The 21,244-nt window shown below is 36.9% G+C and overlaps 1 protein-coding gene across 2 annotated transcripts in view; it reads right to left on the bottom strand.

Annotated features, from left to right (window-relative positions):
* Unc5c (unc-5 netrin receptor C) overlaps window positions 1-21,244 on the bottom strand; it is a 331,379-nt gene that overhangs the window by 52,196 nt on the left and 257,939 nt on the right. For both annotated transcript variants that reach the window (XM_057793455.1, XM_057793456.1), the window contains exons 5-7: window positions 15,114-15,294; window positions 11,624-11,791; window positions 9,132-9,296 (exon numbers count right to left, since the gene is read on the bottom strand). In XM_057793455.1, the coding sequence (XP_057649438.1) occupies window positions 9,132-9,296; window positions 11,624-11,791; window positions 15,114-15,294 (514 nt within the window). The remainder of the gene's footprint in view (window positions 1-9,131; window positions 9,297-11,623; window positions 11,792-15,113; window positions 15,295-21,244) is intronic.

The raw sequence follows: 21,244 nt of genomic DNA, 5'->3' as shown, positions 1-21,244 counted from the left end.
GTTATAAGGGAGCTACCCTTCAATCTCTTAAAAAAAATAGAACCTTGAATACTTAAAGAAATTTTACTCTTCAAAGACGAAGTTTTCCTAACCTGGAGCACTAGAAAATGAAGGTTTTATTGTGAAGAAAAAAATATTAATACTATATGCATAAGCATATGTGTGTGTGTGTGTGTGTGTGTGTGTGTGTGTGTAAGAGTTAGTGCTGAGGCGCCACAGACTCTGTGTGGAGGTTATGGTATAATTTTCAGGAGAGAGTTCTTTTCTTCTGCCATATGATCTGGGTGTTGGAGTCAGATCGTCAGCTGCTGGGCCATATTGTTGGCCCTCATCAAGGAGAAAAGCTTTCTAGCAACTTCAAACAACTTAAAAACAAGAGCAGCTCTCTTTTTTTTTTAAAGGGTTTTTTTTTTTAGATATTTTTTTTAATTTATTTATTTATTATGTATACAATATTCTGTGTGTATGCCTGCAGGCCAGAAGAGGGCACCAGACCCCATTACAGATGGTTGTGAGCCACCATGTGGTTGCTGGGAATTGAACTCAGAACCTTTGGAAGAGCAGGCAACGCTCTTAACCTCTGAGCCATCTCTCCAGCCCCAAGAGCAGCTCTCTTGAGCGGTTAGTGCAATGCCCCCTTTGACTTCAAAAGCATCTTATGAGTGCTCATAACATCATTTCAAGAGATCACATTGTCTAAGTTCTTCCAGTCAATGAGACTATGTGCCAAAGTCTAGAAAGGATAATACCGATAGTATCCAAGTTTAGATTCAACCAAAGGAAATTTGATTTTGGCCATTCTTGTCAATCATGTTAATATTCAAGTTTTGCCTTGTCTAACCCCATGGTGTCCCATTCACATTTGTGTTGACTCTAGACCTGGACTGCTACTATCACTCTACCCATTTTCTGGTTGCTGGCCGAAAAGTGACGTGAGAAAGAAGTGACTCTTATTTTACTCAAGGTCATCTATTAGTCTAGGGATGGGACTACCCGCATTTTCCAATTGATGTTCAACTGTTTTAAAAATCAAAGTCCATGTTCAACTATCTTAAAATGGAAAGAGACATTTCCTTGGTTTCATATCTTAATAGCAACATATCTTTTTGATCATGGCCAGTGCCTAGTATCTGTATGGTTACATGCATGAATGTAGCCTGTTTGGTGGGGGTTTCATTTGGGTGTTATCAGGAGCAGTGCCAGAATCTCCATTTTCCCCAAATGCAGCAACTATTTTTTTTTTATTTTTCTTATTTTTTAAAAAGACGTTTGCTTTCAGTGAAGTATGAATATAAGCTGATAGATAAAATGATCTTAGCTTTATGATTAAAATAAGTTAATGTTAACTACTTTTATTCTGTAATTAATATTTTCATACCAAAATTATTATAATGGATAATTCTGATTGCCAACTTAACAGGATTTAGAGTCACCATGGAAACAAACCTATGGGTATATCTGGGAGGGATACTTTAGGTAAAGGAAATTTAGCTAGGGAGACTCACTCTTAATGTGGGTAGTAGCATTCTACTCACACCCCGAAGTTATTGATTCAGATACACAGACCAGTCTCCATTTCCCCAGCCCTGGGACTATAGGCATGTGCTACTGTGTGGGTGCTGAGGATTGGCACCCAGGTTATCGGGCCTATGTCACATACTCCCAGCACCCCCAAAAAGAACAAATGAAATGATAAAGCAGTAATAGCTTATATAGTCAAGGGAGTAAAAATGAGAAAGATTCGGTTGATATAGTGGCTCCTACATTGACCTGTGGGTCTCAGGTGGGTCAGTAGTTTCTAGTCAGTGTTTCAGCTTTTTACTTTGCATAATAGAACAATTATTAGTGATAGTCAAAAGACCCATCTATGAGGTTATTTTTCTATCTTTTGAGTATTAATTAAATTAAACTCAAGTAATTTTTGACTCCATTTAGCCATATCTGACATTGAGGCGTACAGTCGGGAACAATTTAAGCTACAGTCTAACGGTGTATCATTAGGTGAAAACAGAATAGAAGTAAAATTAAAACTGAAATTCATTTAACTATAAAAAAGATATGATAATTTTATGCCCTCTAAAATTTGAGAACTCCTGACCCAGACTTAGGAAATATTTAAAAGAAAAGCATGCACATAGACGCTGTGGGAATTACAGCTCTTTAAATTTGGAACCAAGCTAGGCAAAATGGAGACACTATGGTGTTGTAAGGATTTTTGCTTGTCTTCATGGTTTACTTACTGTCGTCTTATATCGCACTGTTCATATGCTCTTAACATGCATATAAATAGACTCGAGGAAGCTGTAAGACCTTTAGAAAAGAAGACCAATGCTATTCAGAGATGATGGTGACACCAGGACTCGACAATTACACATCAAAATTCATCAGTTTACAAGTGTGTTAACTGTGTTCTTTGTAAGTTTGGGGTTCTTTCGTTTGATTTTATTTTGTTTTTTGTTTGTGATAGGGCCATTACTGTGTGTGGTGCATTCTGGTCTGGAACTTACTAGATAGCCTCAGTTCAAGTCTGTTTTCTTGCCTTAACTGCCTGTGTGCTGGAATTTTAGGCATGAGCCACCACACCTGGCTCAAACTAATTTTTCAAATCACCAAATTTTAGTTAATTTCAGTTTTATTTATCTATTTGACATACACTCACTAAAAAACTCCCTAAGACCTGGCTTTATTCAAGATCTGATCATTAGAAGAATCTGCTCCGGGTAGACTTGCCCTTTTCCTTGACCTGGCTGCCTGGTCTGTTTGCAGACCAACCTAACGTGGGATATTCACATCTTGATCACATGTCTTCTAATGCAAAGATTCTTGCTAAACCTCAAGAGTGACTCAAAAATCAACATGCCCAGGTTCTTTGTCTCCCCTTCCCAAGTCTGAGCTTATTTTATAAACCCATCAGAGCACTAATGATGTCAAAGGTCAACTTTGTTAAAAGCACACAAGGTCGTTTATTATCCTTACCCACTCTTCTGAGGGTTTATTATTGATGGGGTTTACAAAAATCCAAGTAAATGCATATGTAAAATTCAAGACGTTACAGCAAAAATAGGAAAGAGCATTTTCTTAGCATGATCCCAGCCACCCGAGGTTGCTGTGGCTATCTGTTACTCCACCTTCTGGTGGACACTGGCCACACCAAGATGGTTCATGGCCTTGTTTGTAACAGTCACCAAGCAAACCTTCTAAAAACAGTTAACAGATGTATAACAACCCCACAGGGAAAAGGACTTATCTCAGGTCTCACAGTGGATATAGCATAAATGCTTGAAATTCATCTCAGTTCACAATCCAGCTTAAGCATCAGTTGCCCAAGTGCTTTTATGATGGAGAATTCAAAACCATCAAAATTTTCAAAGAAGAATATAACCTTATTAAATTAGGGGTAATACTCATACATAATATCATACAAAGACCTTAGAAAGAAAAAAGCAATAATGTGGGATCCTGAAAAGGCGACTCAACACTAAACAGTCGATCTGTTGACTTTTATGATAAAAAAAAAAATCTACCTAACAACCTTACCCTAAACCCATTTTGCTCTGTTTGTTGGGGCCGCCTAATAGTGACATCTTTCCTTATCCCCCCAGAGATGTCCCTTGAGATAAAAGCTTTTGTCTCCTCACATTGTCTCTTTGGCCTCGGTAGGTATTCAGCAGGTTTCTGTGGTCCCACATTTTCGACCACATCCTTGCTTTCAGAAGCAGGAAAAGGTTTTGCCAGAAAGGAGAAAGGCAGACCACACTGATATTGCTGGAGACTACCGAGTACTGTGTTGGGCAGGAAGTCCATGGACAGAATATTTATTTGCCATCTGGGACACTGCACACATGGAGAACTATAGAAAACACAGCTACGGCATCAACTTTTAACTGCGGATAAAAATGTTCAATGTCTAGCACTCCCAGCTACGCTTTCCCACCAAACTGCTATATTGACAAGAATTTTGCTGGATAGTGACTAGCACCTTAGCAAGTACCCACCGCAGGCAGCGCTAATCACATTATTCTGAAGCTAGGGAAATGTTGATTTGTTAGGTAAATGATTTCCCCATGTTATGAGCACCTGGGGTTGCAGGAGCCCCGGTATGCAGTGTGTCCACACTGAAACTTACACGCAGAGAGTTCCACTACTTCCTCTGGTGAGAAGTAATGGAAGAGCTGTGTGACAGGCAGATGTTTTAATGAGTAGGAAGTACTAAATTTGCACAATGCACAATAGTTTCATTTCCCAGAGTCAGGGGGCTTACTGATGCACACACAATTTCAGGCAGTCCTTGTTTGGAAATTGCAACATCTAAGGTCTTCTATAGCATAAACTTTCTTTGGTAAGAAGTAATTCTCAGTTCACATTTGAACTCTATGTGATTGAAAGCTAAAATCCACAGGAATGTTTGCAGGAATGTACCATCAGTACACACTCATGGACCATTTAGTCTTTGAATAACTCTTTTCCAAAGGAAAAGTAACATGGATTAAACTATAATGAAGCGTTACCTGCTTTTAAAAATACCAATGTATTTCAACATAAAGTCAGTTTATTTATTGGCTTAGCATTATTTAAAGACCTTTTAGGGGCTTTGCTATTCTCTCTCTCTCTCTCTCTCTCTCTCTCTCTCTCTCTCTCTCTCTCTCTCTCTCTCTGTGTGTGTGTGTGTTTGTGTGTGTGTGTCCTCCGTTTCTCTCTCTGGCTCTCTGTTATCAGATCATCTCATGCAATCCTATTTCAACGCTATACTTTAAATACAGGCAGCAGATTCTGTCATATAATATTCAGGATAACAAAGAAACTAAAATATGCCCTACTAACATATTTCAGTTTCTTTGTTATCCTGAAAATAGTATAGTAGCCCCTACAACACTGTCTCCTGAATAGGCATTATTACTTAAAAACATGGAAATTTATTATGTGGCTTATTTTTTCTCATATCAGAACAACAAGACACATGCTTTTCTTATTTTCAGTATTTAAAACAGTGTCGTTATTTTGTTTGACATAATCCATGTTGGTCAATGTATCAAAATGCTCCAGTGTTTGAAATGATTGCATTCTTTTAAAAAACTAATAGTGTGGCTACAAAATGTCCAATTTCTTTGGAGGTAATTTAGAGACTCTGATGCCTTCAAGTACCATTGCCAATGTATTTTAGTACACTGACACTAATTTCTCAAAAGTTTAATTAGAAGGGATAATGTGTTATGTATAAAGTAGCAACTGATTGTTTTGTTTTAGGTGAATAAAGTTATGTCCTCTCTGTCTCTCTGTCTCTATTTCTTTGTTCCTTTCTGTAAATTCTTAAAAAAAAAAAAAAAAAACTCTTATGTGTGGATAGCCTAAATTTAGAGAAACTTTGGCAATATCTTAAATATTGGGATTCTGTTGTACAAATGTCATTTTACAGAATTGCACAATGAATCTGATACAGCAAACATTCTAAGAATAAGCCTGGTTGCAAGCTCTGGGTGATATGTGCATGACAGGCAACTAGGAAATAATGGAAAACCATAATTCAGTTCCAAATCCCCATGCCTTCGAAATACTTGATTTACTGGCTTTTCGTATCTCTTGTCAACTTGGGTTTTCTACTAGATTTTCTGCTGGTATTTTATTAAATACTGTTATTAATGATCAAATTTGAATCAACATAACCAAGATCTTAAGATAAACTAGCAATATTCCTATATCTCAAATTCAGAGGACCCACTGTCAGAGCATGCTGGGACACTATCCTCCCCTCAACATTTCATTTTGAACATGTCATTCATAAATAGAAGCATAATGGAATGCCAAGTACGATGAAGTGCAGAACACGAGTCATATAGAACAAAACTACTGATAATCTCATAAGCCCAGAGACAGAATAATTTTCAACAATAATTTCCTAAGCTTACTTTCTTAGAAAAACGCATGTATAAATCCAAAACCGACTTTTTTGGCTTTGGATCATGGAAATATTTTAGTGTGTGCATCATTATGTATTTTTTCTTTTATTTCTTTTTTCGATTTTGTTTTCAAGACAAGGTTTCTCTCTGCATCCTTGGCTGTCCTGGAACTAGTTTTATAGACCATGCTTTCTTCCAATTCATAAAGATCTGCCTGCCTCTGCAATTTTCAGGGGTGGACATTTAATTTTTTTTTTTTTTTTTACAGACCAATGAACTAAGATACTAAGATTGTAGAAGGGACCTACTAGTAACCACTACTTTCTGCTGCGCTTCCTCAGAAGCCGCTCCAAGGATGCTAATTCCATGTCTTTCTATCTTTTGCTCCCTGGAGTATATCTGAAGCTCCATACCACAGCTGGGTATAGCATTGTGGTTTTACTACAGCTTTTACTTAAACGAATACCTCATTTTCCTTTCCCTGCTATGATTTTCTTGTGGTTACTTTGGGACACTTGGCAAAAAAAAAAAATCTACTTGTTTTTCATGGTGGGTAGTAATGAATGAATTGTTCAAAGTCTCAGCCCAATTCTTTCACTAAGCCTCTGACCCCAGTACAAACCCTGACTCTCACACACTCTAAGACCCAAATCACACCCGCTTTGGCTCTGGCTACTCTGGTGTCTGCCACACAGCCAACTCTTCCTTTGCCTTGTAACTACCTTCCTGTTACTTGTAGATTCTCTCCTCTCCTCTCCTCTCCTCTCCTCTCCTCTCCTCTCCTCTCCTCTCCTCTCCTCTCCCCCTCTTTTCCCCTGCTCTCCCCTCCCCTCCTCATCCTCCTTCTCCCCCCTCCCCCCCTCCTCTCTGTATAGTGGTATTCAAGTCTGTAACATCTTATCTAAATTGTCTACATATTTTGAAGCAAAGGTGCTCATATTATTGTTAGGTGGTAAAGAAATAAATGTGTCATAATTTTGTTGTTTTGAGGAAAATAATGAATAAACCTTGAAAACAGCATTTTCTATTAATTTTACCTTTCATAGACCTTAAATGCCAATTTAGCTTATTGAAAAATAATGAATATACTATGGTATCTAGGAAACTCTTGAATCCTACTTAGATCTATCAGGAACTCTGAGCTTCTTTTACCCAGCAATATATCAACATTAATAACAGGATTAATTATATATAATTTTTAGTAGAATTATTTTATTTCATAGTTGGTCTGATATTGAGTAGGACAGCTTTGTTTTAGGCAATATTATTGTATTGTTAAATAACACATTCAAGATATGAATTACCCCAAAGTAAAGGCATAGTAGATGGCAGATTCCTCATTGGCAATTGCAAATCTGTGACTTTGTGTTCTAATCCATTCCTTTTTCTTATCATGGACATTGTCCCTCTTTCAAGCTTTATAGTTTTGTTGTTAAGAAGGCTTTTGTTTTCCAAGCAAAGGTAATATTATTTCTTTATAAGATTTTGGCAGCAATACTTCTCCAGAAATTCCAAGCTTAGTGGGAAACAGAGACTATAAGCTCTAACTGTAAACCCTGTAATTATACAGCCAAGCAATCTCTCTGCTCTTGTTTTATCACCCAGGAAATCGATAGTGGTATAGACTACAATTCTCTGCTAGATCTAGGACAGATGAGAAAGTTTATTGACTTAGTAGGAACTACTAGCATAAGAAATCACAGCAGCGGGAAAAGATGGCTTTTTACCTGAACGACTTCAATCCAAAATCCAAATAGTTTTTGTCCAATAAGAGACTTAATTTTTTAAAAAGCAAGAAAATGTACAAATAAACAAACAAAAACATTATCTATGTCTAAAACTATCTTAAAATCTAAGTACACTCACTACCAGTCATTATTGTTGGCAAATATTCAATCATGAGGGAAAATTTCATTATGGTTGGGTGAGGTGAACAGATATCGAGGAACTGATAGTCATGAGGTCTTAGTTTGAATGTCTTGTGTTTGACAAATGTCATAGTTTAGAAAGAATTTTGTAGAAGTTCGAGTGTCCTAGCATGCATCAATATATTCCTTGTAAACTATCTTGCCAAGAATTTGAGTACATGGTGAAGAAACCAGTGATATTACATCAATCAATGTTGTTATTATATTGAGATAGGATGAAAGTACTAAAGAAAAACATGCCCCAAACTATCTCAATTACATCAATCAATTTGTTTCATACTAAAGAAAAATATAAAACAATAAAAAACATGACATATTCATGTTTTTACATTTGGTCCTCAATTAAAACTTGCTCCTGGGCATGAAACCTGTATTTCTGGACAGATGATTAATAAACAGCTGCCCACTTTTTATTTTCTCATTTCTAGCAGAAACAGTGAGGTACATGGTAACTCTCCCCAGTCATCAGAAGCTTAGGAATATGGCAACGCTTGGCAATGCAATTGAGTGGGGCCTGGATTTTCATTCAATGTGAGCAACATTATTATATATTTGTACTTTAAGTTTTCTTTTTAAAAGTCCTTGTTTACATAGACTCTAAAGAGTAAACAAAGTTGCATTTGTGTGATGAAATCAAAGTACTTGAACGACAAACACAATAGTCCCCCGTGAATACGTCCTATTATATATGCAACATGCATGAGAAATGTCAACATTTGGCCACCATTAGTTCAGATTCACCATGGCACATTGTTTAATCCATTTGCCTGAACAATTCTATGTGCTTTTTTTCATTGTCAGGAATAGAGATGGTAAATTCTGAACATCTAAGAGCTCTTCAACAAATGGTAAGGAGTTTGCAAGTATTAAATACAAGTCATCATTTCACTGACAAAATTCCATGTATAGGGTATGAGAAATATAATATAGCTCATTGCATATTCCATATCGCCTGAGCCAACTTCTATGCTCATTAAATATTGTATCATTAATGCTTTCTTAAAATAAGCTAAATTATACACATGGTGTAATTTCTAACATAAACCTAGCACTTTCAAGAGGATGAGAAGATGTTCTTACTAAAGATTTACTATATATTTATCAAACTACCTGCAGAAATGTTTATTGTCCTTGTATATTTAAATTTCAAGGATGTTGACTCAGTGCCAGATATAAATTACAAATAAATATCTCACTTGCTGGAAGACATCCTTTGATTCTATGATAAGTTTAAGGTACAATCATGTGCAAGGTAATCAAGGCTTGGCCTCAGGCCCCTTGGTACCTGCATTTCTTCAGTTTGACTTACCCTGCATGCACAGCCCATCGGTGCAGTTCTTGGATTGCAGGACCAGGCCATCGCAGTCTTTGCCCCCATTCTTGGGTGCGGGTGCTGTACACTCTCTCCTGCGCCAATGGGTACATTCAGTCCCACAGGTTGACCATTTGCTCCATGATGTCCACCTGCCATCCACTGCCATGAGGGAAGCCAGCATGAAATCAGAACAAGCCATTTCTTAATAAAGGGTAAAGAAGCACAACTCAATTCCCACAAAACAATAAGAATGGAAGAAGATAACCCAATGAGAAGCCTGGCATCAGTTAAGCCTCTGGTGAATAGGTCATGCTCTACCAGTGGGAGGTCTGTGCATTTCCCCCCTCTAGTCAAGGGTCCAGCAAGACTTTCTAGAACACATTATGAGCTACATAAGCATATTATCACACTTCCTTCTCTTGATTCATTAAAGGTAAGGCTTTTGGATATTGTATGGAATTTCAGAAGGTTTCCTTTTTAATCACAGATTCCTTCATTTACAGTGTCACATAAACAATGAGAGCAAAAACGTATGAGAGTTGGAAGCAAAGGAAGTGTAGTGGTCAACGAACTCACTTATTCTCTTCTCTCTGTCTTCACCCCCTCCCATGTCTCTTGACTTCTATACTATTTATATTTTCTTTTTGTCATTCAGGCCACTTGATTTGGCTGAAACCTTTGCCACACCTTTCTGTAAAGATGATATTATTTTTAGCTTATTTTGTGATTTCATTCCATTATTTGATAGTGTACAATTTCTATTCATGCTGAAATAAAATTTAAGTAAATCCCTCATTTTGGCAAAAATTGACCCAATTTCATCCTTATTTTGGTAGATTATTATAAGAAAGTTAAGTGACAATGAGCTGGGATATCTCTATCTTGAGAATATACAACTTGATATCAATTTGAAAAAGAGTAAACTTCCAAACTTCAAAACAAATCCTCTTAATTATACTTAAGAAGTAGGATTAAAATGTTAAAATAAGTTTAAAAAGTGTTTTTTTTACCTGATACATAAATGTTTATGATTACCTAGAATTCTACATAAAACAGTGCCAAACTTCATTTATTGAACCTTTAAACTACTCAATTCTGAACAGTGGAAAAACAATATAAATTTTAGTAGCTTACAGTGTTTGGTAATTCTGTCTTATTACTGAGTAAATATACTACATAATGTGCATTGGGATATAAATATGCGTATGTGTAAAATTAAGAAACACATTACTATTTCCGTATACAGTTGTCTATACTTCAACCCCCAATTACCCAGAGCAATGAAATTTGATTTGCTGTAGCTCACAACATGTGCCTAGCATATATGTATGTGTGTGTGTGTGTTTGTATATGTGGTGTGCATGTCTGTGCTATGCATGTGTGCAGTCACATTGTTCTTTCAACTCAAATTGAATAACTCTGGAATATGAGCCATAATGTAGGTGAAATAAGGGACAATGTGTGATATCAGATGAATTTCTACACGTACCTATAAGTAAAAATATGCTCGATAAATAAGAGCCCTCAAAGGTTCAGAACAGGGACACATTTTGCTACTTGGAATCAATACTTGAAAATGTAATCTGTAGATTGCATTTTTCTCCCTGCCCACTTGTGAAAAATGTTCTATTAAAGGATGAGCAGTAAAAAACTGGGCAAAGAGAATTAAGGCTGTGTATTCAAACTCCCAAAATTGATAACAGAATTTCTAATCATTGAGTATACTGAATTTATGGACTATTTCAAAACAGTTTTATCTTAACTTCTGGATATATTATATGAGTAGGCATTTTAGTATATTTGGAATTTGATTTGGATTTGGGTAGCTGTTAACTGGGGTTTACCTGGAGTAAAGAGCTGGTGGAAATATGAAATACTACAAGATGATGCCAAGTGGCAGAGGAATGCAATCTTGGTATAGGGGCCACTGCAAATAATTTATAAGACAGATGACCAAGAGGTACAGATAATAAAGAGGTGGCTATGCTGTATTTTCCAAATCCATTATCTCATGTGTCACAAACCTTAGCCTTTCTTTTAATTCATTCCAGATGTTTTATTTGCCCCTGCCTAGAAACTGACGCTACGTATCAACTATTCCAGGATAAAATATTTTCTAAACTTCTGTTCCAATTAATTTTCATGTTTTGCTGGAGATCAAAGGTTGCTATTTCTAACTTTATGTGGTTTTCAATGTTGTTCAAATCATTTGAATTACAGAATGTACAATCTTGCCTCTAGCAGTATCCCCGAGAAACACAGGGTTATATTCATGGTTATTTGTTCTCTCAAAGCACTTTGCATGGTTAGATGATAAAGTTCCAGACTCTTTTGGAGGAACATGTGACTTCTCAGCAAGGTAAATGCAGAATGGATTTAAATAATGTTTATCACACATAAGTTAAGATTAGGTCTTTGTCATCTGGTTCTAGTACACACATTTAGACTGGTGGGAATTATTTGGGAAGAGATGATTGTGTATTTACCTGGGCACAACGTAGTACATGCTAATTTCTGCACACTCTGCCCCTCACAGAAGGCCCCACCATTGAGTGGGGCTGGGTTGGTGCAGGTTCTTGTACGTTTCTGATATCCTCGTCCACAGCGGCTGTTACACACAGACCATTCTGTCCAGGTAGACCAGCCACCGTTCACTGAATGAGACAAACCACAAAGGGTAGTTAATCATGTGGGAATGAACAGTACACAAACTACACACAGAATACAGACTGGAGTCATTCCCCACGTATCAATAAAAGGAACAAGATTTCAATGCTACGGGAGGCCACAGATATCATTTCAGAGTTTTGTTGTATGGCTGAAGAATGTAAATTGAGATATAGGAAATTATTTTCTATGAGTTGTTCATTTGTAAAAATAAATAAGACTATGTTCTCTTTTCCATGACTAATATCATTAAGAAAAAAAAATCCGCCGGGCGGTGGTGGCACATGCCTTTAATCCCAGCACTTGGGAGGCAGAGGCAGGCGGATCTCTGTGAGTTCAAGACCAGCCTGGTCTACAAGAGCTAGTTCCAGGACAGGCTCCAAAACCACAGAGAAACCCTGTCTCAAAAAACCAAAAAAAAAAAAAAAAAAAAAAAAAAAAAAAAAAAAAAAAAAATCCCCTTACCTAGTTAAACTCCAAATAATACTTTTGACAGTTTATCTCGCATAATAAATGTTTATATCCAGATGCAAAGGCTGTGAGCCAAATCATGGAAACTAAATACAATCACTTGGAGTTCTTGAAAAAAAATGATTAATTATTTTTCATCAGCATTTTCAAACTTTATTCGGTTTCACAAACCCACATGTGAACCCAAATACAGAGTTAAATCTTACAGCATCCTACTTTTAAATAAATTGGTAATGTGATTAAGCTAACAATTGATTGGTGCATTTGAAATGGATACTCATCTTGTATAGAAAAACTAACTATGATATGTTGTGGAGGGGTCATATATGTGAGCACAAAAGAAGAATCCCACACTACCCACACTATTCTGAACATCTGTCTCTTAGAAATATCATGATGTCTGAAAAAATAGTTCAATAAATTGTGTTTATATAATGTTTTTTAACAAATTTAAACATATATTATTTGCTGATAGTTAAATCACTACGGGAAAAGTTTATTCATTTGTTTGCCGAGGTAAAAATAGTTAGCTACTGAAGCAACACGGAATTTATATATGCAAATTATTTTGCTCCAAATTATATTTTCTAGGATATCTATTAATTTGAAAATAAATATGACTGTATTTACAGACATGAACAAAAGTATCTCCATAACAGATTTTTATTTTTTTTTTTATTTTTATTTTTTCGAGACAGGGTTTCTTTGTGGTTTTGGAGCCTGTCCTGGAACTAGCTCTTATAGACCAGGCTGGTCTCGAACTCACAGAGATCCGCCTGCCTCTGCCTCCCGAGTGCTGGGATTAAATGCGTGTGCCACCACCGCCCGGCCATAACAGATTTTTAAATGCAGTGATTAATTATTAGAAGTACCTATGATGTTAAATATAGAAAAATGTTAAGTTGTATATTTTCAAGCCAATAAAATGATAATACATCTAATAAAAATGGATGTTAGCATTGTACATTAAATAAAAGTAACATATTGTAGCTATTATCTTAAGGTACTACCTATGCATACAAAATACCAGTGATACCATATTGATTTAAAAAATACAGTCTGTAGATGCATAGGATCAAAGACAACTTCTTTGGCCTTTTCTGTGTTTCTCAAATTTTCTCTAATGGATATGCATTTATAAGCCAAAAGAGACAGTAATGAAAAAGAGGACATAAAACAGATTCAGAATAAGAATTGATGATTACATAGGTTTCTGTGGACTGATGAACCCAACTTATGTGCTTTGTACAACTCAATTTATGAAGCTATGAAAAGCTGGCGCAGACAGTTGACAGGTAGGGGTTCCCAAATCAACTTCCCCGCTAAGCTTTTTACATTCTCAGATGCCACAATGCTTTCATGTATGGTGCTTACTAATATGAGAGACTGAGCTTCTGAGTTACATATACAATTTCCAGTCTGTTGACATTCTTATGTCTTGTTAAAAATCAGTAACTTTTAGGCATTTTTTTTTCAGATATTAGACACATTATTTTACAGAGAAAGAGAAAAGGACTCAAAAATATAGGTTAAAGAGCTGGATAGTTGCTGATCAAGGCCTAGCTGCTTCATCTTTGGTCCTGACCCATTTCTAAAAGTGTTTGTTATTTTTGTGTGACCCTTCCTAATAACAAAGCTCTTATTACATTTGCTGGTATTGAAATCATGCTATACCTAGAAAGAAATTTGCATCTATATTAAATACCTATAGAACACATCTATTTATAGTATGCCTTCACTGGTTATTTGCAATTGGCACATACTGTGATTGGGCCCAAAGGCTTCTTTGCATTTTAAATGTTGTTAATCAAGTGTTTCAGGCAGTTTAGATTAAGAAGAAAAGTACAAAACAATTTCGTGTGATTTAAAGAATACAATTGCTTATAATTCAACATAGCCATTATCTGGACCAGGAAATTAAACCCCAGAGTAATCAGAGGATTAAAAAAATTGAAATGCTTCTGTTCTGTAATTAAAATGGCAGTTTTAAACTATCTCTGTGTAGCTTCTGGAACATCATGATGATTCTGTTCTTGTGGCTCCTCATCTTGTCAGTAACATGGCCACACAATGGTATTGTTGGAGAGGGAACAAATTAATCTCTGTCTGTCTGTATCTCACTCTATATATACATATATAAATATAGAGATATATTTCTTTATATATACATATATGTAAAAATATATTTCTTTTTCTATCTATCTATATAAAGCATAGAAGAACATCATAGGGAGGTAATAGCATTGATGTCACACCAAAATGAGGGGTAGAACTATTTGACATTTAAAGAGAATCAATAGGTTTAGAGATGAGCAGGGTGAGAGGGGCCAGAGAATGGAGCCTTCCACGTTCTGAGAACGACAGTCCCTTTATCCCAGTTGTCTTTGTTATGACTCTGTAGTCCTTTGATGGAGGCAAGAAAGCAAGGTCAGAGGTGGGGGCAATGAGTGTGTTTGTGGAATATGTTTGTTTCATCTTTCCTGTGTTTCTGTAATTGTAGACCTGAGTCTAGATTCAACGAAAGTATCATTGGTCTGTCTTGTGCTTTGTTCGGTCCCAAACTTAGTCAGGCCTTGTTGGTACTCGTCCTTCCTTGAGAAACAAAATGTCCAAGAAGCAGCAGACTGTTCAGTAGGTTACCAAGGCTTACCATTTCACCACTCTTAATGATCCTTCTGGAAGTTAATAAACCTTACTGACCATGCACAAGGTCAAAAGGAACAATAGGAGAAAGTCTAAAAGTGACTGGTAGCTGGAGATTCTAAAACAAAATAATGTTATTAATGATACACAGAATGGCTTGACACATGCTGGACCATACCATGGAAGCTCACTTACCATACACAATGACAGTGGCTGTAGTGCTTTTCCTCTTGGCAACAATATTTTTGGCAACACAGGTATAATTTGCTGTATCTGAGAGCCGGGCCTGCTTGATGATCAAGTTGTGATCGATAGTAATATAAAAATTCCGATCTTCTTCAGGATCAATGATGTCTTCGTTCTTTAGCCACTCCACCTAAAGATACATGAGAAAAATCTGATAAATCCTCAGTCTGGAGCCCTGCATGGCTGCCAGTCCTGACCTGGGTTCTGTAGTGTGTACAACATTGTTTCATGCTATGAACCACCATCTAGCATAGGAAAGTAACTTTCTGAGGTCATATTAAGTATCACTCACCTGCCAAACATGCTGATTCTGTCTGTACTACATTATTCTCAAATGTCAATGAACCAGTTGGGAAATACAGTGCTCAAATTGTTTTTACTTTGCCCTGCAGGCAGGATGGAGAATGAGCACTGCCAAGCACAGAACCCAATCAAAAATAACAGGCAAAGCGTTTCAAACCTAACCCAAACCTTTTGCTATTTGATTTGTTTACTCTTGGCAACTTACCTGCTGCTGCCTTACAAAAAAGAATGTAAGGCCATAAAAAAGCTCAGAAGGCTTTTCAGACATCATGGAGCTCTAATAAAGCAACATTCAGATGATTTACCTGTAGCCTCTCTGCAACATATGGATTAAATTTCCCCGAAAATGCACAGACCTTAAAATGTAGTCAAACACATATTTGGAGATGCAGATGAGCCCAAAGATTTGGGGGAAGGAAACGTTTCCCTACCAACCCCCAACACAATCCAAACAGTTTCTAAATCACCCTCAAATCTCTTTTTGAATAAGTACTTCCAGTATTCAAATCTCGGCTCTTAGTTTTCTTTTGAACAACCTGACCTAAGATGGTGACTGACTATTCAACAGTGTACAATTGTTTTGCTATGCAAATATTATTGATTTAACAACAGTGGTGCTCTCCTTTCTGAATAAAAGAAGAGAAATATTCTCATGCAAACTATCCTTCTGGAGGGTAAACTATTTTTTATCCTGGCAAGATTTGTTTCCCTGTGAACCAGTTTGTCCATAAAGGAAAACAGCATTGATATTTACCACAGTTAAACTTCCCTCTTGTATTAGAGTGGATGTGGACACAGGTAACCTTTAGTGGGAGGGAGTCAATATTGTTGCCATTTTCAAAACCTTAAAGAGCTTCTTCAACACTGTAAGAAGTCTAGAAATTAATCTCTAAATCTGTCCGTGAACTCGACACAGCACGGTTGTAAGTTACTTCTGGAAGGCAAGGGGCTATCAGTTATACTTCTCTAATCCACAGGCAAGAAGCCAGCATTAAGTGGGAAAAACAAAAACCAACAATACCCCTGAGAAACAGGAAGTAGATGGGGGTACAGATGAGAGTCACTATTTGTAATCATGTAAATTTGCAAGCAGTTAAACATTCTTGATATTTGCACTAATGGTAGGGAGAAAGAGAATGGAATCCATTTAAACCTGGATTTTTAAATATGAATTTTGTTGTTAGACGCAGAACACACAGGATACCAGTGACTAGCTGCAATATATTTATATGTGTGTGTATCTAAGTTCTCAAAACAAACTATTGGAAATCTACTTGACAATACTAATTGTTGGCTTTATTATTTTTTGTTCTAGTTTTGCCCTTGAGTATCTGTCCTATGGTAAAGAAAGCATTCTTGCTCACTGAAGATGGGATTGCTAAGATTTTTGTACTCACAATAAGTCTTGCCTCAAGAATCCATTCTTCTCCTTCTTAAATGATAGCCCTCAGACACAGGGATTCTCTTTTCCTTGGCTGTGTTTCTGGGTTTACATTTTCTCCTCAAACTTCCCTGTCTGTTACAATTCTGTGCATAAATAGACCCATAAGTACTAGCTGAGTAAGTTCTGTGGTACAGTTCTCTGAGGTTCCCACATGGGATCATGTGGATCTTGATTCTGAGATTATATTTGAATTTTCAGTCTCCTTGTCTGTTTTTTTTTTCCCCCTGCTTGCTCATGTTTTTCCTGCTCATTTTTCTTGGAGCACCTCCTTAAAGAATGATTCTATTCAGTCCTTAGGCCCACAGCTTGCTTCTGGTTTCTCTATGTATGTAGACTGATATTCTGTGTAACAACAGGGAAACTATCCTAATCACAATTGACATAAAGAGATCTGGGGATATTACAAACCTTTATGTTATTTTAAGAGTTTATTACATGGAAGAAAGAATTCTGTTTACACAGTTGACAGAGGTTTTGAGAGTCTAACCCGATAGTTTGGTGTATAGTTTTTTTTTTCCATGCATTTAGCCACTTTTTATTCCATTGTCTCCATGAGTGGTAGGGCATCTAGGACCTAAGAAGCCCCTGTGTTGAAGTGAATGCCCCGGATCCTTGAGGAACTTCTCCCCTGACTGATTTCATCACAGAAGTTCTATTTTGAGCAATTGCCCAAATTGGCCTATATATCAGCCTTTTAAGAAATGGTGGGTCATAGTATTAGATAACAACACAGAAAAGAAGAGGGACACTCTGGTAAAGTCTCACACTGCCCTGCATTTCTGTACCCTTATGTGTTACACCCTCTGCTCTAAGATCAGACCATCCTGTGTAGACAGGTCACGGTTCTTCTGCTGTGGAACCAGGCAACAAAATCTTCCAGAATGCCATCTTATTAGAATGTTGACTTTTCCTGTTCCCCATCTAAAGTTCATGCCTTTTGTTATCAGTGTTTCCCCTGGAGTCTTCTTAAGTGGAAGGTATTTGGTTTCCTAAGTGGTGCAAACCCCTGAACCTGTGTTTGGGTAAGTGCTTCTATTTTACACTGTTGTTCCAGATCAGTTTCTCTCATCTATCTTGCTTTTAATATCAGGCCATCAGGTATCACCTGATACCTACATTATTTTTATAGTAATCTATAGGTATCCGGGCTATAGTCAGTTCATCCAGCACAATTTCCAATTATATTAATACTGATAAAGAGGAGACATCTGATTTCTTGCCCGCCCCCTCCCATTACCGGATCTACAGTGAACTAGTGTGGAGTCTTATGTTTCCAGAAAACACTGGCCTTTCAGAGTTTGACTCTGACTCTTCCCATGGCCTTATCTCTCAGTATGTAGGCTCTGATGCAGGGGCTTCCATGAAAACCAGTGCTCTTGGTGGCACTGGTGCCACTTCATCTGTGTGAGTCAACATTTCCTGAAATGCCCTAATGCTCTATTATCCTCACCCAACTCATGCCCTTTTTCAGATAACACATTTTCAGTATTTCAGCTCCTGGTCAGCCTTTGAACCTTCAGCCACCATTTATTCCTATACTCACAACCTCCCTCCTTTCTTTTATTTTCTTCATGTACTTTACATAAATTTTACTCATTCTGTTTCTCTAGAATATAAGCTGCATGGATTTTTGATCTAATTTTTGGTTGCTATGTAGCCCAAGCTGGCCTTGAATACATGATCCTCTTGCATGCGTACTTTAAGTGCTATAATTAAAGGCATGGGCTACCATGCCAAGCTCTATTTTTTCTTTGAATCACTGCTGTCTCTTTCTCTTATGCTCTGGAGCTGGTCTATTGTCAATACTTAGACAGGATTTCCTTACATATGAATGAAAACAGGACATATTGTGGAGTGAAATCTGTTATTCACACTTTTAGGTTCCTGTGTTTTATTGTCAGAATTAAGACTAAATACTTTTAGTGAGGACCAGACCCTTAAATATGATTTTAATTAAGTAGATTTAGCTATGGCTATTTTTCTGCTGGAGATTGAGAATTCAAATTCCCAGTGCCCTTGAGGATAGTTGTCTTACCTCTATGTGGCCTTAGCAGAGTTACATGAGATGGAAGTTGAGATCCAGTTTCTCTGGGAGACTTTCAGTACCCTGTTGCTCTCTGAATCCATGTCTATCTTTCCTACAGTTAGTGAGTCTTTCTTCAAAAGTGGGATGTCTACGTAGTACATATTAAAGCTATATAACTGCTGGAGAATTTTTAATAAAGGGGTGTGGTGATTGAGTAACTTCTATAAGCTTATGTAGGAATAAAATCTGTGGCAAAATAGCTTCCTAAGATGTTAGGCCTGTGGTTTAGTGGTAGAGTGCTTGTCTAGCATGAGTGACAGCCAGGGCTCAGTCTCTACAGTGGTAAAATTAAAAAACAACAACAAGCAAGCAAACAAAAGAGGGTGAGGTATGTGTTTGAGTTGGTAGTATGTGTACGTAGCATGCACTAAGCCCTAGTTTTGATTCTCCTGCCTACACAAACTGAGTATGGTGGCCCATAACTTCAAGAGAAGTCCTTGGGTGGTGGAGCAGATGCTCAAAGTCATCTAAGGCTAGATGGAAGTTCTTGGGCCCTGAGACACACAAAACTGTCTCATAGAGGAAAAGAAGATCAATCTGTGGTTTTAACTCATCTTAAATACCCTGAGTATAGACTGTGTAGGCACTGTATCAAGTTCTGGAAAACAGATAGGCAAGAGCCTGTTGATAGAGTTCTCTATAGAAGGGGAGGTGGTATATGCTCAATTATAATAGGTCTCATTTTAAGATGAAGGGAAGCCAAGGTGAAAAATATGGAGGAAGAACTTTGGTTTGTGGTGTTAACATCTTCAGTTGCTTTGGTGATGAAATTCCAGTTACTGAGAGGCAAAGGACATTAGGATGATGGGGGTAGGTGAGCAAGAGCACATGCTTGGATACAGGCTGCAGAACCTTAGTTGATGCTATGTGGAAAGAAGACTATGAAATGGACTCTGCGGTTTCTGGTTTGGGGATCTGTGAGTAGAACAGTGTTATAGAAGATAGAAACAAAGTGAGGGCAAAAAGAGTGAGTTGTGGTTGGTCCAATCTCATGAAGAATCCATGCAGGAGAGCATGGTGCTAGTAACAGTTTAATTACTCAAAATTCCATTGCTTTTTTTTTTTTTTTTTTGTAAACAGTGAGTTTTGAAACACTTTAAATCCTGATGGAGTTTTCTTGGGTCAGCTTAATCTTAACATTAAAGTAGAAGATATTGATTTTAAAAAATATATTTACAGGGCAAGTGGGCTGAAATAATATTTAATTATTTTTAGCTTAGGCATAATGTTACAGCAATCATAAAATCTTAAATGTATAGAAGAGAAAAATACACAGAAGTAGTTCTATTTATCATTTAAAATGACTATCTGAGTCAGCAAGAGAAATCAATATGCAAGAGCTGTAACATCCAATTTTAAAAAATATGTTTCATGTGCTAGCTCAAGAATCAGCAGTGCCAGAGAAAATGACTCCCCCATTTAGAAGTAATTCCTTGAATATATTATAAATAAAATTATTAAAAAAACCCCAGCAGCCTTCATTGTGCTAGATTTTTATCATATTGAATGGTAATTAATTATATTTTTCCAATGTTATTTATTCATAATGCAATCTTGGCTAGTCAAATATCAATACCTGCTCTGGCCTCTAATTCTTTTCATATTTTGGTTATTCCCACAATTTTTTCTTTTATATTTCATCTCTTCCACTTGGCCAACTGATTTATACAGGGAGCTCTTTCTGAGTTAGTAGTTATCTTTAACTGTGTATAAAACACTCAAGAAGACAGAAAAATAGGTTTAAGTTCAGAAAGCAATAAAAGGTTTCTGCCATAAACCGTGACTTGGCATGGCTGCAGTGATGCCCCCTACCCTTCAGCTTTTGTTCTTGGGTTCAGTAAGTGCAGCCGTTGCTGTCATCTAGAGACATATTTGATGTCATTTTCTCAAGGGTTTAAGAAGTGTGGAGTTTTATTAAAGGTGAATCAAATAGCCAGAAAGCAGTAACAGAATGTTGTGTCTGCATGTTCTGCTGTTATCTTTGGTTTGAATCATCCACCGCGTAGCTAAGAATCTTATTTTAAAAGGCATTTCCTAAAGTCTCAAACACCAAGACTGAATTGATTGTTGGAGTTCAAAGCTAAACTTGGTCATTTTAGGTCATATGTGTCTACTTTGGGTTGGTTTCACCACTGTACAACTTTTGCTGCTTATATACAAGATGAGAATAATTTCAGGACACACTAAATTTATAAGGATTTGGGGGTCAAATACTCTATGCCTAACATGCAATGCATAGTTTAAAAT

Source organism: Chionomys nivalis, chromosome 18, assembly GCF_950005125.1.
Source record: "Chionomys nivalis chromosome 18, mChiNiv1.1, whole genome shotgun sequence".
NCBI lineage: Eukaryota > Metazoa > Chordata > Mammalia > Rodentia > Cricetidae > Chionomys > Chionomys nivalis.
This window is presented reverse-complemented; position numbering and strand designations above follow the sequence as displayed.